The 18934-nt window shown below is 34.6% G+C and overlaps 1 protein-coding gene across 1 annotated transcript in view; it reads left to right on the forward strand.

Moving 5' to 3' along the window:
* The window catches only part of LOC126878468 (cubilin-like), a 447168-nt gene that overhangs the window by 346984 nt on the left and 81250 nt on the right, over positions 1-18934 (forward strand). Inside the window, exon 45 of the mRNA XM_050641213.1 lies at positions 11126-11522. Within this exon, the coding sequence (XP_050497170.1) occupies positions 11126-11522 (397 nt within the window). The remainder of the gene's footprint in view (positions 1-11125; positions 11523-18934) is intronic.

The following is an 18934-nucleotide window of genomic DNA, read 5'->3' on the forward strand; positions in this document are numbered from 1 at the left end:
TCTATTACTATATGGATATTAAACATGGATCATGGATATCTGGGGCATATAATGAGAGGTAGCAGACAATATCAGCAAATTGTCATGGAATCTACCCATGCCTAAAATTTGGGCACCGTACTCAAAGAAGGAGAAGACAAAATTCTTGAATATTATAGTAAGACACCAATTTTCAAGACTCTGTTACTTTTTCTTCAAGAAACAAAAAGGAAAGTAATATTAGAACAAAAAGAACTGTCAACCCCAAATTCAATATGATTTTTTCTTACATTAAGATGAACCTGCAGTTTTAAGACTCTAAGACTTATGCTTTAAGAGTTATGTGACTCTTGCAATGAGATATTTGATCGCCACTTACAATACTATGAACAGAAGTTGGAGATACATGTAGGAGGAAAACGGAATATTGTAGAAAACTATAAGTAGAGGTAGTCCATCATTACAGCTATCAGAGAAATACCAGTAAGTAGTAAAAGTACCCCGCACAAACCTTATGGAAATTAGGTCCCAGTGGATTTAGTTCATACTTTGGGAAAATACCATTTGAAGCATTGTGATGAAAAGTTCTCATGGGCACAACTCGATCGTATGGAGGATTTTCAAGATATAGAGGCACAAACTCGGAAAATTATAAGATTTACCTGGTATTCCAATTTCCTGAGTTACTGGTTATCTGGCAACATGTAGAAGTTTGGATTAAATTAAAGTACTAGTAGTCTCGGATTTTTTCCTGGTCATCCAATGGCAACCTTTACTTTGACCTTGACCTTCAACGGACGTCATCTTCTAGAGTTTCGAGGGTTTTCAGCATTAAATTGATATAGACATATTACTCATGTGTTTTTCGGACGAATATGCCGACCTCCGGAGGACACGGTGGTCAGGGCCACTGCAAGGGACGTCATCTTCTAGAGTTTCGATGGTTTTCGGCATTTAATTGATGTAAATGAATTACTGAAGGGTTTTTTGAGGTCGCTAAACACGAATATGCCACCAGAACCGACTCCTGGAGCACCTGGTTTCCAAGGTCAATGAAAGCAGCTCCTGGAGTTCCAAGGGTCTTCGGTACTACATTGATGCAAACGGATTACTCGTAGGTTTTTGGAGTTGCTGAACACGAATATCCCAGCAGATCAGACATCGGAGTACCTTACGTCATGCTTTGGAAATTCGATAGCTTTGGGTACTAAATTATTACTCACAGGTTATTGGGGCTGCTGAACGTGAATACGCTATCAGGTCCGACCCACGGAGCATCTGGTTCCTAAGGCAGGTCTTCTTCTGGAGTTTCGACAGGTTTCGGTATTAAATTGATGCAGATGGGTATCACTCATAGGTTTTTGGGGCTGATGAACACAAATACGCCATCAGAATAGACACCGGGTTACCTGGTGCCTAAGGCACGACATCTTCTGGTGTTTCGAGAGTTTTCGGAACTAAATAAATTGATAAAAGTGGATTACTCTTATGTTTTTGGGGTTGCTGAAAACGAACATGACTTAGATAGAAGACTCTGGAGAATATAGTGACCACGATGAATAACACTATCAAAATAGAATATAGTAAATCGATCTTAAAATAAATGAAGGAAAAATATGGTCAGATATAAATTGAGTTTATATTTATAGATAATTAAAATAATTGAATAGCACAACATAGTTAGGTATTTTAATAAAAATCTACAAATGGCAAAAAAAACTTGTACTCGGTGTGTACCAATTCGTATGCATCAATTTAATACCGAAAAATCTCGAAACTCCAGAAGATGACGTGCCTTAGGCGATAGGTGCTCCGGTGTCTGTTCTGATGGCGTATTCGTGTTCGGCAACTCCAAAAAGCCATGAGTAATCTATTCGTATCAATTTAATGCCGAAAACTCCCGAAAATTGAGAAGATGAATAACCTTAGGCAACAGGTGCTCCGTGGGTCGGGTCTGATAGCGTATTAGCGTTGAGCGATCCCAAAAAGCCATGAGTAATCTGTTTTTATCAATTTAATGCCGAAAACCCTCGAAACTGTAGAAGATGACCTGCCGTAGGCACAATGTGATTCGTGGGTCGGATCTGATAGTGTATACATGTTTAGCAACCCCAAAAACCTAAGAGTAATCCATTTGATTCCTCCATTTGATTTCTCCGAAATTCCAGAAGATAACCTGTCTTAGGCACCAGGTGCTCCTGTGTCTGTGCTGATCACGTATTCGTGTCCAGCAACCCCAAAAATCTATAACTAATCCCTTTGCATTAATGTAGTACCGAAGACCCTCGAAACTCCAGGAGCCCCTTTCATTGACCTTGGAAACCAGGTGCTCCGGGAGTCGGTTCTGGTGGTATATTCGAGTTTAGCGACTTCAAAAAACCCTCCAGTAATTTATTTGCATCAATTAAATGCGGAAAACTATCGAGACTCTAGAAGATGACGTACATTGCAGTGACTCAGGCCACCACATGCTCCGAAGGTCAATTCTGATGGCATATTCGTTTTTAGCGATCCCAAAAACCCATGAGTAATCTGTTTATATCAATTTAATGCCGAAAACTCTCGAAACTCTAGAAGATGACGTCCGTTGAAGGTCAAAGTCAAAGTAAAGGTCGCCATTGGATGGCCAGGAAAAAATCCGAGACTACTAGTATTTTTCTTTGATCCACACTTTTACATGTTGCCAGATAACCAGTAACTCAGGGAATTGGAATACCCAGTAAATCTTATAATTTTCCGAGTTTGTGCCTCTATATCTTGAAAATCCTCCATACGATCGAGTTGTGCCTATGAGAACTTTTCATCACAATACTATATATACACATAATTTCCATAAGTTTTTTTCGGGGTACTTTGGATATATCCCCTTAAATCAATATGGAGGATATTAAAATCCAATACCACAGACCCCTACCTCAAAGGTATTGATTGTCACGATGCACACCATCAAGAAATAGAAAGAAAATATATCTGCGAGGAAGTGAAGTTAGAATCAACTGGCGCAGTAGGTGATTTCGGAAAAGAAAGAAAGAAAAATAAGATGTAGCTTTTCTTACATTTCAAGAACTAAAACACTGTGCAAATAGCAAGGTGGTAAAACACTCGGTCTTATTCTGTTTTAAGTTCCATCTTCTATCGAAGGTTTGAAATCATCATGGCTATACGGACCCTGTTGACTGCCGCTCTAAATAGTTCTGCACTACTACATTCGAACCACTCCCTTAAGTTCTTAAGCCAGGATATGCTTTGTCTTCCCACATTTCGCTTTCCTCGGATTTTGCTTTGCATAATAAGTTTTTTTTTTCCGTGGAATTTATGGCTTTGGTGAGGACCAATTAGCCAGACTATGTTAGATTGTATAAATAGTTTGTGTAAATTGTTTCATAGTATCAAACTTCAGCATGATGTATTCATTTGTTTTGTTAGTAATATGTAGCATTAGTAAAGTGTAAGGTGTTTAATTTTTTTTTCCTTCCGCGCTAGAGCATCAACCCGGTTCAACGCCGCGGAGGTTTTAGCCCTCTTTGTGTGTGTTTTTATTTTTTTTTTGTTTTCTTTTTTTTTGTTTTTTTTTTGTTTTTTTTTTTGTTTTTTTTTTTGTTTTTTTTTTGTTTTTTTTTTTTTTTTTTTTTTTGTTTTTTTTTTTTTTTTTTTTTTTAATTGGTTAATTTTTTTTTACTTGGTTTATTTTTTTTATTATTTTTTTTTTTTTTTTGTATTCACCTTTTTTTTTCCTTTAATGCTTTACATTTAGTTTGTTTTGCAGAATTGCTTACAAAATTGGTTAGTAATTTTACAATTTTAGTTTACAGTTTATGATGTGTTGATGAAGTACATAAAGTATATTATTATTTCCTGAAAAAATAATACAATTTAGGTCTATTGGAAGGTTTATCTTGTAGTGAATTAAGTTTTTATATAGATTATTAATGTTTACAATATTTATTGGACATTCAAGTAAAACATGTACCAATGTACCCATTTTACCACAACTACACAGTGGATCGTCTGTAATTTTTATTTTGTGTTTATAATAAGGTGTTAGTGCATGGTTTGCACGTATTCGATTTATTGTGGCGACAAAGTTTCTGTTTGGTATTTTGTGACACCATGGTTTTCTGGGGATCCTTGGCTGGTGTTTACAAAAGTTTGTTCCAGTTGTTGATGCACTGTATAGGTTTTGCCACATCTCATTTATTTTGTTCCTTTGATTTAAGAATAAATCGGACGGGGGTAGTTTAAGATTTAGTTCTTCTCCTGATGTTGGAGCTGTTTTTGCTAAGGAATCCACCATTTCATTACCTGTTATGCCTGCGTGTCCCTTTACCCATAGATATATGACGACTTTATTCTTGATGTGTATCTCATTATGTAAATACAGGATTTTTGCTTCAATATGATTAACTGATCTATTTATTTTAACATTTTTAAGTTTATCTACTGCACTTTTGCTGTCCGTACATATTATAAATTTGTCGTGGTTAGAGCCGAGTACGTATTTCATAGCTTGCACTATTGCTGTTAGTTCTGCAGTGTATATGGAAGCTTCCTTTGGTAAAATAAATTTTTTGTCAGTATTTTCCTCAAAATGGTAGAAGGCACAACTGGTATATTCTTTTGACTTTGATCCATCAGTGAATATAGAATCATAGTTTGGCCAGTATTTGTTTTTTGTTTCGTTGAACTTTGTTTGATTGATACTTGGTACTTCTTCACTTTCAAAATAGTAGGTTCTAATTTCACGTGAAAAAATTTGTTCAGGTGAGTAAATTAAAACTGGAGGGAGTTGGTTGGAATAGAGTATATCTGTAATGTCAGCTATTTCTGAGAAAGATTCTACTATGAGGGGGGTTTTCTTGAAGTGCCAGTATCTATGGGTCAAAACTTGAACTGTTAGTGACTGTACACTATTGAGGTAAGAAGTTTTTTTTGAAATGGTTTTTATCATGAATTTTCTGCTCAATAGTTGTCTTCTTAGTTTAAGAGGAGGTTCCACGGCTTCAGCTTGTATAATGTTTATGGGCGTTGACTTAAGATATCCCAGGCAAACTCTTAAGCATTTATTTTGTTGTATCTCGATTTTATTTAGATGTGTATCTGCTGCTGTTCCATAGAGTTGACTTCCATAATCCATTATTGATCGTACCATTGTTTTGTAGAATAGTAAAGCCGTATTTGGGTCTGCTCCCCACTTTGCTCTACAAAACGCTCTTAGGATATTTATAGAATTACTTGTTTTTTTGATAATTTGGTGGATACAGTCCTTCCATAATAGTTTTCTATCTAGATGCAGACCAAGATATTTTACAGAGTTACTAATACAGAGTTTATATTTTCCTATTGTTAGTTGTCTTTGATAGTTATTTCTGTTTCTAGAGAAAATACATATATTGGTTTTGGACTCGGATATGGAAAGTCCCATGTTGTCTAGGTATTTTTGGATTTTTATAAATTCAGTGTTGATATTTTCTATACATTTGTCCTCTGATTTGCTACTGGTGTAAATAACAACATCATCAGCGTATTGAATGATTTTAGACTTTTGTGATATAACATTTTCTATATCCATTGTGTACAGGCTGTAGAGGATTGGGCTCAGGATACTACCTTGTGGTAATCCAGATCTACATATTCTTGATTCCGAAATTTCTTGATTTATCTTTAAGGAAACTGATCGATTAGAGTAAGCTGATTTTATGAAGTTGGCAAAGGAGGTTGGTAGACCAATATTGATGAGCTTCTCTTCTAGTATATTTATTTGAACATTATCATATGCTGAAGTTATATCCAAAAATGTGGCCAAAGTGCTGTATTTGTGTGTGAATCCTAGATAGATGTCATTTACTAGTATCGTTAGGGGTTCCAAGGAAGATCTTCCCTTTCTAAAAGCATATTGTGAGTCAGGTAATATTTTTTCATTTTCTAGCCAATATTCAAGCCTGTTCTTTATCATTCTTTCCATGGTTTTAAATATACACGATGATAAAGCTATGGGTCTATATGAATCTGCATTTCCATTCTGCTTTCCAGGTTTTTTGATAGGTACTATGATGTATTCTTTCCACATCGGTGGAAAAGGAATCCTATTTATCCAAATCGAATTGAACAATTCCAACAGGGCTTTCTTATGGTCTAAGGGCATTTTATGCAACATATTATATGAAATGTTATCCGCCCCGGGAGATTTATTATTTGTTGATTTAATGCAATGATCGAGTTCCCATAATTGAAATAACGATTGTAGGAAAGAAGTGTTCCTATTTACAGTAGCTATTTGTTGAGTAATGTTGTTTTCGACCCATGGAGGTGAGATTTTTGTGTGGAATTCGCTTATCCAGTCTTCTTTGGGGTCCATTAGGGGTTTATTCGCTTGTTTTCGGTTTTTATATCGGTTTACTTTGTTCCACACTTCTTTAATTGGTGTATTTTGATTTAGATTTTGGCAGTAATTTATCCAACTTTTTTTCTTAGTTTCTTTAAAAGTTTTTTTAGCTACTGCATCAAGTCTTTTATATTCTGTTAGATTATTAAGATTTGGAGCCTGTGTGTAGGTTAAGAAAGCTTGTTTTCTTGCTTTAGCAGCTATGTTACAGGTTTCGTTCCACCAGTCCTTTGAGCAATGATTTCTATTTTGTGCGTTTGATTTTCGTAACGGAATTGCTTTGTCGGCAGCTTTGTTAATATTGTCGATAATGCCCATTAGTGATGATTTTGGTTCTGTTGCTTCAAGGGTAGCGGTGTATACATCCCAATTAGCAGCCTTGAGTCTCCATATATTATGTTTTGTCTGTTTAATTTGCGCAGGTGGGATATTCCTTCCAAATTGTATGTGTATTGGTAAGTGATTAGAGCCATAAGGTTCTTCTAAAGTACACCACGTAATTAGTTGTGTCAGATCCTGTGTACAGAGGGTCAAGTCTACAGCTGACTTCTTATTGTTTGCTAATGTAGGTGATCCGTCGTTTATAATTACTAGGTTGCATTGTTCGATAGCTTCCAAAAGAATCTTGCCATAGATATCGTCATATCCATCGTTCCATGCCAAACTATGTGCGTTAAAGTCGCCCCCAATTATGAATGGTTTTGGAATTTGTTCCAAAAAGTTAATCCACTGTTGTAATGATATTCTAGTTCTCGGTTTAAGGTATACTGAAACAAAGTAAATTTTTTTATGTATATATGGAAAATTTACCGAGATACAAGTATGCTCAAAGTTGATTGTAGTTGGAATTGAGACTTCTTGGTATATTAAGTCTGATTTTAATAAAATGGCAGAGCCGCCGTACCCGTCGTCCCGGTCACAGCGAATATTGTTGAAGCCTTTAAAATTATAGTATTTTTCTGCTTTAAACCATGTTTCCGATATAAGTGCAACGGAGTAGTTGCCCCTATCTAGTAGATATTCTAAGTTATTTTTATTAGAAACTGCCGAACGGCAGTTCCATTGAAGGATATTTATTGCATGGTTGAGGTCTGAGAATGTGATGACGTGTTTCCATTTATAGTTAATTTGACTAAGTTTTCGAGTTCTTCCTTATTTATGTTTATACTTTTTGTTACTAAAACTTTTGAGACAATTTCTATAACTAATTCTAATATTGAATTTATCATGCTCAAGTCTGAAGGAGATGCAATTGGATTATTATTAATATTTCCCTTATAGTTAATGCTGTCTAATATTCCTCCCGTAGGTAATTGAGATCTAGGGGAAGATATAATTTCATTATGCAAAATTAATGTTGGATCTGGACTATTTGGTCTCTGTCTTTTGAATGTTCGAGAATTTGTATTATTTGAATTATTATTGTAGAATATATTATTAGTTGACATTTTGTTAATTGGATTTGATGGGAATTGGGTGGGTGTATAATTATTGGGATTTAATGGAGGGAAAGTTTTGAGGCAGGAGAGGTTTGTAGTTTGTTCCGTATTTATGGATGTTACTTTTGCATAGGAGTTTCTGGGGAACTGTTTGTTTGCGTCTTGATAACTAATATTATTGGAAGACATAGCGTCTTTAATAAGTTTTTGACGCTGAAATTCTTGACACGCGCTTAAATTTGTAGTAAAATGATCCCCCGAACAGTTAAAACATTTTGGAGTGAGATCGGTCTTTTTACAATCTTTTGAGCTGTGGGATTCTTGACATTTATCGCACCTAGCCTTGCTCTTACACTGCCCACCTGTATGTCCAAATCGAAGACAATTATAATAGCATAATATAAGCATAATAGCACCTTTTGTTTGTATGTTTTTCCTTTAGTACCTTGTTGATTGTTATATATTTTGGTAGCACTTGTGACTTAAAACTAACTACGCATGTTTTTGTTGGAATGTATTGAGTACCGTTTTCATCTACTTTTCTTCGATTTAATCTTGTGACTGAAGGACTTCAAATTTACAGTGTAAATCGTACATTTTTATTCTGTTTTTAACATACTCTACTGAAAATTCTGTGGAAATATCTTTTATTACGCCCTGTCTAACTAAAAGAAACTTAGGAATGTATATGTCTAGATTATTTTTTATAAATATTGCTTCATTTTTTTTAGATATGATATAGTTAGCCGATTTATAATCTTTAAATTTTATACGTATTTTATTTCTTCCTACTGCGTCAATGCTTACAATTTTTTCATCAATTTCTTTAAAATTTGTGATAATAATGTCATCTATCCTTAACGCGTTTAATCTGCCTTTAAAATCGGGTGAATTATTTTCTAAATACGCGTAAAAAGGTCCTAGGTCGTTTTGTCGGTAAAGAAATTCCTCCCTTTTTGTTCTTACTTCTTTGTTAATGTTATTTGTTATTGAAGTGTGTACATTAGCAAAGTCATTATCGATAATGGGTTTATTATTAACAAGTTTTGTGGTACTTATCTGTGTAACTGGAACAAGATTTTGGAATCCTAATAGCTCCTCCTTTGAAGATGTTGCATGTTCTGTATCCATTTGGGTTTCTAAAACATTTTTATCGGGGGCGTCGCCCCCGCTAACTGCACTCATAACTTTTTAATGTTTTTATTCCGATTTCGCTTTTTTATTTGGTGTAATTAATTTACTTTTAAAGTTCACAAAATATTTATTTAAATATCTAATTTATAGACACCGGTTTTAAAAAACAAGCTTCTTTCCTACGCACGTCTGACTACCACGACGAATGGAAGCTAAGTGTGTGCATAATAAGTTGTAATATTAAATATTTTTGCCCTCTCATATCATGTCCTAAGTACTCAAGTTTTGTCTTTTGATAGTTAATATTATTTCCGCTTCATTTCTTATCCTTCTAGTTACTTCCACGTTTGACATTCTTTGTATCCATGATATTCGTAGGATTCTTCTGTAACACCAAATTCAAAGCGGCCAACCTATTCAGATGGACTTTTTAATATATCTACAAGCGTTTTATGTTGAATCTTATCAAATGCCTTTTCAAAGTCTACAAAAAACACTGGATAAGTAGCACTAACAACAGTGGTGAAAGCTCCTCAGAAATCAAGTGTACACTAGCAATGGTAAGGGAACACTAACACTGCCTATAGTCTTGGGTAAAACAGGCAGAGCCTGAATGAAATCTGTAGAGCTGTTAGCAACTGGAAAACCACTTGTATATACACTTTGGGGTATGGGACCGCAGAGTTCTAAGTCCTTGTCAATCACAACGCCGATTTAAAGTTTTATGGCGCTGCTTGGTCAGCATCTGACTATCTCTACTTATCAATATTAGGTTCTTCACGAGAAGTTGTAGTGTTGTGCAGACATATCAACTTTAAGATCTAATGCGACAAGATGTGGGATATTTTCTTCTTCTTTTTGTAGTTCCTTTTCCTATCGTAGGTTGGCTATCATCACGACTATCAGTACCTTATTGGCGGCTGCTCTGAAAAGATCTACTGAGCTGCAACTATGCCACTCTCTTAAGTTTCTCGGCCAGGAAATTCTTCTTCTACCTATGGATCTTTTCCCCTTAATTTTGCCCTGAATTATGAGCTTTAATATCTCATATTTCGCACCTCTAGTAATGTGGCCCAAATATTCCAGTTTTCTTGTTTTGATGTTTTTTATCACCTCGTAATCCTTTTGTAGCCTTCTTAACGCTTCTGCATCCGTATGCTTCCAACTTCTTTATGTTATCTGCTTTTAGTGTCCAGCTTTCCATTCCATACAACAAAGTCCAGAACACGTAGCATCTTAATGCTCTTATTCTCAGCTCCAGAAAAAGGTCTCGATTAACAAACATTTTTTTCATTTTTATAAATGCTTTTATTGCAATTTCGATGCGTGTCCTGATTTCTCTACCATGGTCATTGTTTTCATTTACCCATGTTCCCAGATATTTGTAGGTATTCACTCTTTCTCCTTGTTTTCCCTATATATCTAGCCTTCCTACTGTGTGTTGCTTAGAAATAATCCTGAACTTGATTTTTTAACGTTCCTTTGTAGTCCATATTTTATACTGACTTGATGTAATCTATTTACTAATCGTTGCGGTCCTTCTAGACTGTCTGCAAAATAGCGGTGTCGTCTGAAAATCTTATTTTGTTCAATATTTTTCCGTTTATTGATATACCCTGTTGTTCCTCTGAAATTGGTCTCTTAAAAATAGATTCGCTGTACAGATTAAATAACAATGGTGACAACACTCACCCCTGTCTAACGCCTCTTTTGATTTCTATAGTTTCCGTTTCGACATTTTCGATTTTAACCATTGCTTTTTGATTCCAGTAGAGATTGAAAATAACCCGTATATCTTGACTGTCCACATTTTTTTCTTTTAAAAGTTCTACGAGTTTCTGATGTCGTACTCTATCAAAAGCCTTTTGATAATCTATAAAGCAGACATATATATCCTGGTTCATATCTCTAGTCGTCTTTGCGCGAGAACGTTAAAAGCGAACAGAGCCTCCCTCGTTTCTAATCCTTCTCTGAATCCAAACTGGGTGTCATATATATCTTCTTCTATTTTTTTGTACAGTCTTCCGTGCATTATTTTGAGGAATATTTTAAGTGTGTGGCTTATTAAGGAAATTGTTCTATACTGGCCAATAGATGACATGATTTCAATTAGAACCTGTTGAGTTATTATTAATCTTTAACATCATGAATTTTTCTGGTGAATACAAATGTATTATGTTCCTTTTTTCAGGCTGCAGCTGCAATGAAATTCACACTGAACTTTACAGCAACTTATAGCACTCACGACTGTGGTGGCATGGTTCACGACCAGTCAGGAGTTATCTCAAGTCCTGGATTTCCAAACAAGCCATCCAAGTCCTATGAGTGTGCTTGGCTTCTTTCAGTAGGTGCAGGCCAAACTATAAATATAACTACTCTGTCGCTATCTCTTGGAGATGATTGTGAAAAGAGTTACTTAGTAGTTTATAATGGCGAACTTCCTACTCATCCTAGAATAGGCAAATTCTGCAAGAACACAAAGCCTGAAGTATTGATTTCGCAGAGCAACAAACTATGGATTGAGTACAAACATGACCAAACCTCTACAGGTACAGGATTTATGTTGAAATATGAAGCCATGAGTTCAGGTAAATACGAAATATTTTATTTAATTTTTTTTATGTTTCTTTAATTTAGCAAATATATGCAGAGTGTTGATACTTTCGACTGATTTGCCTTATCACAGAACGATTTTGTTAATGTAGTCATATACCATTTTATCTGTCGTACTTCATTTTATACCGTTCTTCTGTAAGACTGTTCGTAATATATTTTACATTATTGCGGGCTTCCTAAGTCTTATTTCGTTAATATTTCCTGTCCATTGTGGACCATTGTCAATTTAATGCTCCAATATTCCCCGCTCCGGTGCCTATACCATTTCTTTTTCAAATATTATTGAGTTATCTGGGTTGAACTGTTATTGGTCGAATATAAGAACATATTCTAATTTTACCCTTCTTTTTCGGCCTTTTTGCATCCACTAATGACAAAGGCCACCCCTGAGTCCTCCTTTCTTTTCTGGTTTCTGCTATTTGGTGCCAGTTTCTCCCCACTTTTTCTTTGATGCCGTCTAACAACGTTTTTGTGGTCTTCCTCTACTATGACTGTGGTCGCGTGTCTCCAATATCTTTCAACAATGTTTCTCGTCCACCTTTCGTTGTTTTGCCGTGCCACGTGTCCTACCAAGTTCCATGTCGTTTGCGTAATTCTTTCAATTACATATTCTACCCTCATCCTGTCGCACGTCCTCATTTTGTATATGTTCTCTCAGAGATACTCCGAAAATAGCTCGTTCCATGGCCGTCTATGTTGTTCTTAATCTATTGGCTGATAACTCTGCAAGTGGTCACGGTCTCCATTCCATAGGTCATAACTGGTAGAATACAACTTTTGAAATCCCTTTTCTTTAGATTTATTGGTATCTGTTTGTTTTGTAACACATCACTGAGTCTTCCTACTGCTGCCCAAGTCATTCGGATTCTTCTAGTTATCTTTGCCGTTTGATTCTGTTTGCCTAGTTTGATCGTGTGACCTAGGTATATATACTCTTCGACACTTTCGATCTTACTTGCATCTAAGTAGATTGTGATATTTTGATTTGTCATTACTTTTGTTTTGTTTAAATTTATTTTTAAACTGATTTTCTCAAATTCTCGTTTAAGCTCCTTTAGCATGTAGATTAGTTCCTCTGTACTGTTGCTTATGCGTACTATGCCATCACCAAATCTTACATGACTTAAAAATCTGCCATCAATTTTAATTCCGCGTTGTTCTCAATTTAACTTTTTGAACACATCTTCTATCTATCTCTGGATAGAGTAATGAAGAGCGCTAAAAGAAAGTCAAGGCAATTACAGTCAACAATAGGGTACAGGAATTTAGTACCAGTGAGAATGGAGGGATTACTATATGCAGATGACCTAGTAATAATAGCAGACACTAAAGAGAAAATGCAAAAATTAATCGATATCTGGGTGGAAGAAATAGAAAGTTTGAAAATGGAGGTAAATGTAAAGAAAACGAAGACCATGACAGTAGCCCAAAAGAAAAGGGAAGAAATAAACCAAACGATATTTAGGTGCAAAAACGAAATAATAGAAACAGTCTTGACGTTTGAATACCTGGGAGTAATAATATCAGAGGATGGAAAGCTAGATCATGAAATCTCATACAGGGCGAAAAAAGCAAGTAAGATCTACTATGCACTAAATAAAACAATATTTGGAAAGGAAGAAATAGATAAAGAAATAAAACTGAAGGTATACAATGCAATATCTCTACCAACTTTAATATATGCAAGTGAGACATGGGTAAACAATGCAAAAATAGACAGTACAATAAACGCAGCGGAGATGAAGCAGCTGAGAAAAATAGCAGGGAAAACGAAATTGGACAGAATAAGAAATGAAGATATTAGACAAAGACTGAAACAGGAATCGATTATAACCAAGATCCAAAAAAGAAAATTAAAATGGTATGTATTAATAGAATGGACCAAGGAAGACTACCAAAGCAAGTGATGGAATCAAAAAGATATGGTAAAAGAAGGAAAGGGAGGCTAAAGAAGATATGGATCGATCAGATTATAGAAATTGGACAGGAAAAAGGAAAAACACTTCAACAAATGAGAGAGTTAGCAAAGGACCGCAAGAAATGGAAGATATGGATAGAAGATGAATAAAACCTCCGACGCCCCTGAGGGTCATAAGGAGTTTCAAGAAAGAAGTAGAAGAGAAGAACACATCTTCTAATGCAAGAGTACATAATTTTGGAGAGATAGTGTCTCCCTATTTAACTTCTCTGTCCGTTCTTATTTTGCCTGTTGTTAGACATTCTGTTACACTCATTTACATAGTTGCATTGTCGTATATCGCTTACTGAGTTCTATAGTGGCACATTGTCAGAAAATGGTGTTTTGTGATAACCACTACCTAAAAATCACGAAATTTCATTTTCTAATTGAAAGAAACCGGCATAAAGGTAGCTTGCATAGAATCCCCTAGATAGAGTTGTACCACGTGCATATTTCCCTCCATTTCGCTCGAGCGGCAGCACTATACTGTCACACATTTAATATGACGTTGACTTTAGGTGTGTTTGTGTTGCTTCTACGTGGAATACCGGCACATTTTCATAAAACTAATGTTATGCCACTTTTTAATATTTATAACCTTCAATAAAAATATCTTATTTTTAGTCTATACCGGCACATTAAAAGTTGTGCTAGTATGGAATGAATTTTTTGGCAAAAACATACTCTTTGTGTCACCAAAATATAAGGTTGTGTCGGTATAGAATTTACTTTAATTTAAATACTTTACTTTATGCCATGAAAGAACAAAGTTGTGTCAGTATAGGTTTACTTTTTCTTATATTTCACTTAGAATGTAACAAGAAGAAGAATGTAAGAAGTGGATACAAAACAGAATTAAAGGCCTCTGAAACTCTGGACAATCTTATCAAATGTAGAATATACAACAGGAAGATATACGTTCCAGCCAGACCAGTTAAAGATCCGTGTGACATCACAAAATGTAGGCAAACATGTACCGGATATGCACAGAAGAAGAGAGACGAGCGTTTTTAAGTTATACTGGGATTTGGGAGACATTTCCAATCAGCTAAACATTACAATTGCATTGATGGAACAGGTTAATGTAGCAAAGAGTGGTGGAAGAACCAATAACAATGCTTTTTATTTTGTTAAACAAGGTACAAAAGTAAGGGTGTGCAAAGTGTTTTTCATTTCGACTTTATGTATTAGATACTTTAGGTCTTTAGGGAGAAGTCTTTGTTAAGTGATGTTTCAATACTGGAAATCGAAAAGGATAATCATAGCATTTTTCTGTATAAAACTTCCTTTAATGAATTTTATTTTAAAATGGTCAACTTATTCAAAGAAATACGAACCATAAATCCTAATAAAATATTCTCTTTATAAAGACATTGAAATTAATAGGGTCTATCAAAATAAAATTCCAATTTCCGGAAAAAAGTATGAAGATCTAATGTATCTTATTCGATATAATGCAATAATTAATAAAAGTCAAAGTGAATTTTACATCAACTTACATTCCACGTTTTTATTCTTTTTTCTATAAACAAAGTTTTTCTATAACTGATACTCATTTCAAAATTCTTTTTTAGTTATTAGTAAGAAAAATATTGTTATGTTCATATAGTATATCTTTATTTCGAATAAAAACATGATTAACAAATTAAAAAATAAAAACGTTTATTTTATGAACTTTTTATGCCACTACTTACGACCGACCATCTTTGCCAAAACGCTATAAAACTTAAATTAAATACTGGTATATGTATATCAAAGTTCTCGAAATTCATACAATGGACAAAACAGTAATATGTAACCATTCATTGACAAGTATTTGGTTTCATCTGTCGACCTCTTATCCATAAATTGTAATTTTGAATGGTATTTTATGATGTCACGAAACTTCATGGTCAATTATCTCAGAACTTCATTTTTGCGGTTGTGCCACTATATAGAAATCAGTGAACGATATGTATTTTAGGAGTATGTATTCTATATATGGAACCAATCCTTGCGTTATTCATTCCTTCTGATACAGCCCAGAGTTCTATGGAATCGAATGCCTTATTGTAATCCACAAATGCCAAATGAAGAGGGTCATTGTAATCGTTAGATTTTTCGATAAGTGTCTGTATTGTCTGTAGGTGTTCTATGGTAGTATAACCACTGGCGGATCCAGGGGGGTGTCATGGGGGTCATGGCCCCCCCCCATAATTGTAAACCCACGTATCCTAAGGTTGGTAAGACTAAGTCACCTTGCATCAGAGATAGGTAATTAAATCACCCTCAAGACCCATGACCCCCCCCCCAAACAAAATTTCTGGATCCGCCACTGAGTATAACCTTTGCGGAATCGCGCTTGTTCAGTAGGCTGGTTACTATCAAATTTATTTGATAGTTTATTGGTAATTATTTTGTAAGCAGTTTATACGGATGTGGTAATAGGCTTATTGGTCTGTAATTTTTGAGTTTGTGTTTGTCTTCTCAGACAGTCACACAAGCAAAAGCAAAATCATGGAAAGAATTTAGAAAAATCTACAAAAAGGATATATAACAAATAATAGAAACTTTTGGACGAAAATACGACACAGGAAGGGGGAAAACGAAAAGAGATAAATGCAGTAACAGATAGATCAATGCAAATTCAAATAAACCCATAACAAATAGCTAGGGTATGGAAAGAACATTATGAGGAAAAATTGATACCGAAGTAACACAGGTTGACAATGTAATAAATGAAGGCCAAGAAAACACAGAGATAGACCAGATAAGTAGAGAAAAAGTGATAGAAGGAATATCAAACATAAAAATAGACAAGGCAGGAGGAGATGATGAAATTAAACCGGAAATGGTAAAATACATGGGAGAAGAGGGAATAAACTGGCTATGGACAATATCTAAAGAGGCGTGGGAAAAACAAGCAATCCCTAGAGACTGGCAGAATAACATAATTGTACCAATATACAAAAAAGGAGAACATATAAACTGCGAAAACTACAGAGCTATATGTCTGTCATCGGTATGCTTTAAAATGTATACGAAAATAATAGAGAAAAGACTAAGGCAAGAAGTAGAAATGAAATTGGGAGATGAACAAGCGGCCTTTAGACCAGGAAGATAAACAAATGACAACATATATACCATCAGGAACCTAATCGAAACATGCTTAGACACGGGGGGAAACTGGTATTAGCATTCATAGACCTAAGAGCAGCATTTGACACAATAGAAAGACAAATTATAGGGGAATGCTTGAGGAAAATAAATGTACCAAACAGATTGATAAAAATGATAGAAACTACTTACAAAGAGGTAAAAGAAAGAGTACAAATAGCAGGGGAATGATCAGAAGAATTTAATTGGAATAGAGGTATTAAACAAGGAGATAGTCTTAGCCCTTTGCTATTCATAATCTTAATGAACGAATTAATAAGAAAAACTAGAGCAAGAACCAACCAACTACAGACAATAATAGGATACCATAGATTACAACCGGTAACAATAGAGTCCTTAATGTATGCGGACGACATAGTATTAATAGCAGATTCCGAGAACAAAATGCAGAAACTAATTGATATATGGGTAGAGGAAATAGAAGAGCTAAAAATGGAAATAAACGAGGGAAAAAGTAAGATAATGATAATAATCAACGGTAAAGAAGATAATGAAATAAAAATAAAATGCAAAAACTCAGAACTGGAAATAACTACAACTTACGAATACCTGGGAAGTATCATTACTAACGACGGAAAAATAACAAATAGAGTAAAGAAATCAAACAAGTCATACTATGCCTTAGCCCCAATACTGGAGAAAAGAGAACTTGCAAGAGAGACAAAAATAAACATATTATATAAATAACACAATAGTGATACCGACTGTGCTCTATGCAAGTGAAAACTGGACAATTCTGGAAAAACATAAGAGCAGAATAAATGCAATGGAGATGAGACATTTAAGAAGGATAGTTGAAAAGAAAAAATGGGATAGATTAAGCAACGAGACTATTAGGAGAATGGCCAACCAAGAACCAATAATGAATAAACTAAAAAAGAGACAAATTAATTGGTATGGGCATTTGATGAGGATGCAACTCAACAGAATTAAGAGAAGAGTCCACGAAGCAAGGAACATTGTAAAAAGAAAAAGAAGCAGACCAAGAAAAAAATGGATACAGCAAATAGTAGAGGCGGGAAAAGTTAAAGGAAAATCACTCGAGGAATTGAAAATAATGGTAGAAAACAGAAAAGAAAAGAAGAAATTGGTGAATGTAAATTAAATAGCGATCCCAAATCCGACACCCTGATAGGGTACAAGGAAGGGGAGAAAGAAAGAAAGAAAGAAAGAAAGTGTTTGTCTTCTCTCTTGTGTAGTAAAAGTATGTACTTACATTTTGCCAAGACGTTGGAATAGTACCCCAAAGGGGCACTGGTTCATTAAGATTTGAACTGTCTTCAAAGTAGTTTGATCTCCAGCTGTAATCATGTCTTTTGTTATTCCGTCATCTTAAGGGGTTTTTCATTTTTCATCTGTTTTAATGTATTTATAACTTCCTTGTTAGCAATTTCTGGTAGTGTTTCAGATTCTAAATTTAGCATTCTTTGCTCCATATCGTGTTTTTCGGGTTTTGCTACGCTGCGCTGTCTGAGCATAATTCTTCAACAATATTTATTATCTGGTTTTTGACGTTTATAGCGATTCCATCTTTATCTTTTATCTGGTGTATTTGTTTTCATCCTTTGCCATTTACAAACACTTCCATACTCTTGTTTTTCTCTATATTTTCGATTTTTTGGTATTGTTTTCCGTGATGTCTTGTCTTATTCTTCTTCTTATTGCCTTAGGATAGAAATATACTTTATTTTCACTGAAAATTATACAACTTTTATGGACAAAGCTTAACATAAAGTCAGAAAAAAAATTAATAATAACAATAAAAATAACAAATACAATTTTCTGAAATTTAATAAATCGTCAATATAAAAAAATACAAGTTAAAAAAGTATAGAAAAAAAAACAAAACCGATATATTGCAAAAATTAATAGAAATTGCAAAGTGAACATACAACAAAGTAAAATACAGACATAGGAACTAATAAGTTTAAGCTGCTGCATGTGACACCCAAATACAGATAAGTTTGGTTACTTGTACATTACTGTAATTTCTTAGTTAGTCATTAAGAAACTCTTCTACTGAATAATATGGTCTTTTAGATAGATGAGCTTTTGTCATTTTACCGAACTTGGGGAAAGATGTTGCAGATTTGAGTTGTAAAGGGAGATGGTTGTATAGTTTTTTTGCGAAATATAATATAGGTTTCTTTACTAACTCAGAGGACGGGATCGGTAAATAGACATCAAAAGTTGAATTTCTGGTGGAGTAGTCATGATGAGGCCTTGCTGGAAAGATATGCATGTGTTTACGAATTAAGCAAACAGCCT

Source organism: Diabrotica virgifera, chromosome 10 (assembly GCF_917563875.1).
Source record: "Diabrotica virgifera virgifera chromosome 10, PGI_DIABVI_V3a".
In the NCBI taxonomy this organism is placed as follows: Eukaryota; Metazoa; Arthropoda; class Insecta; order Coleoptera; family Chrysomelidae; genus Diabrotica; species Diabrotica virgifera.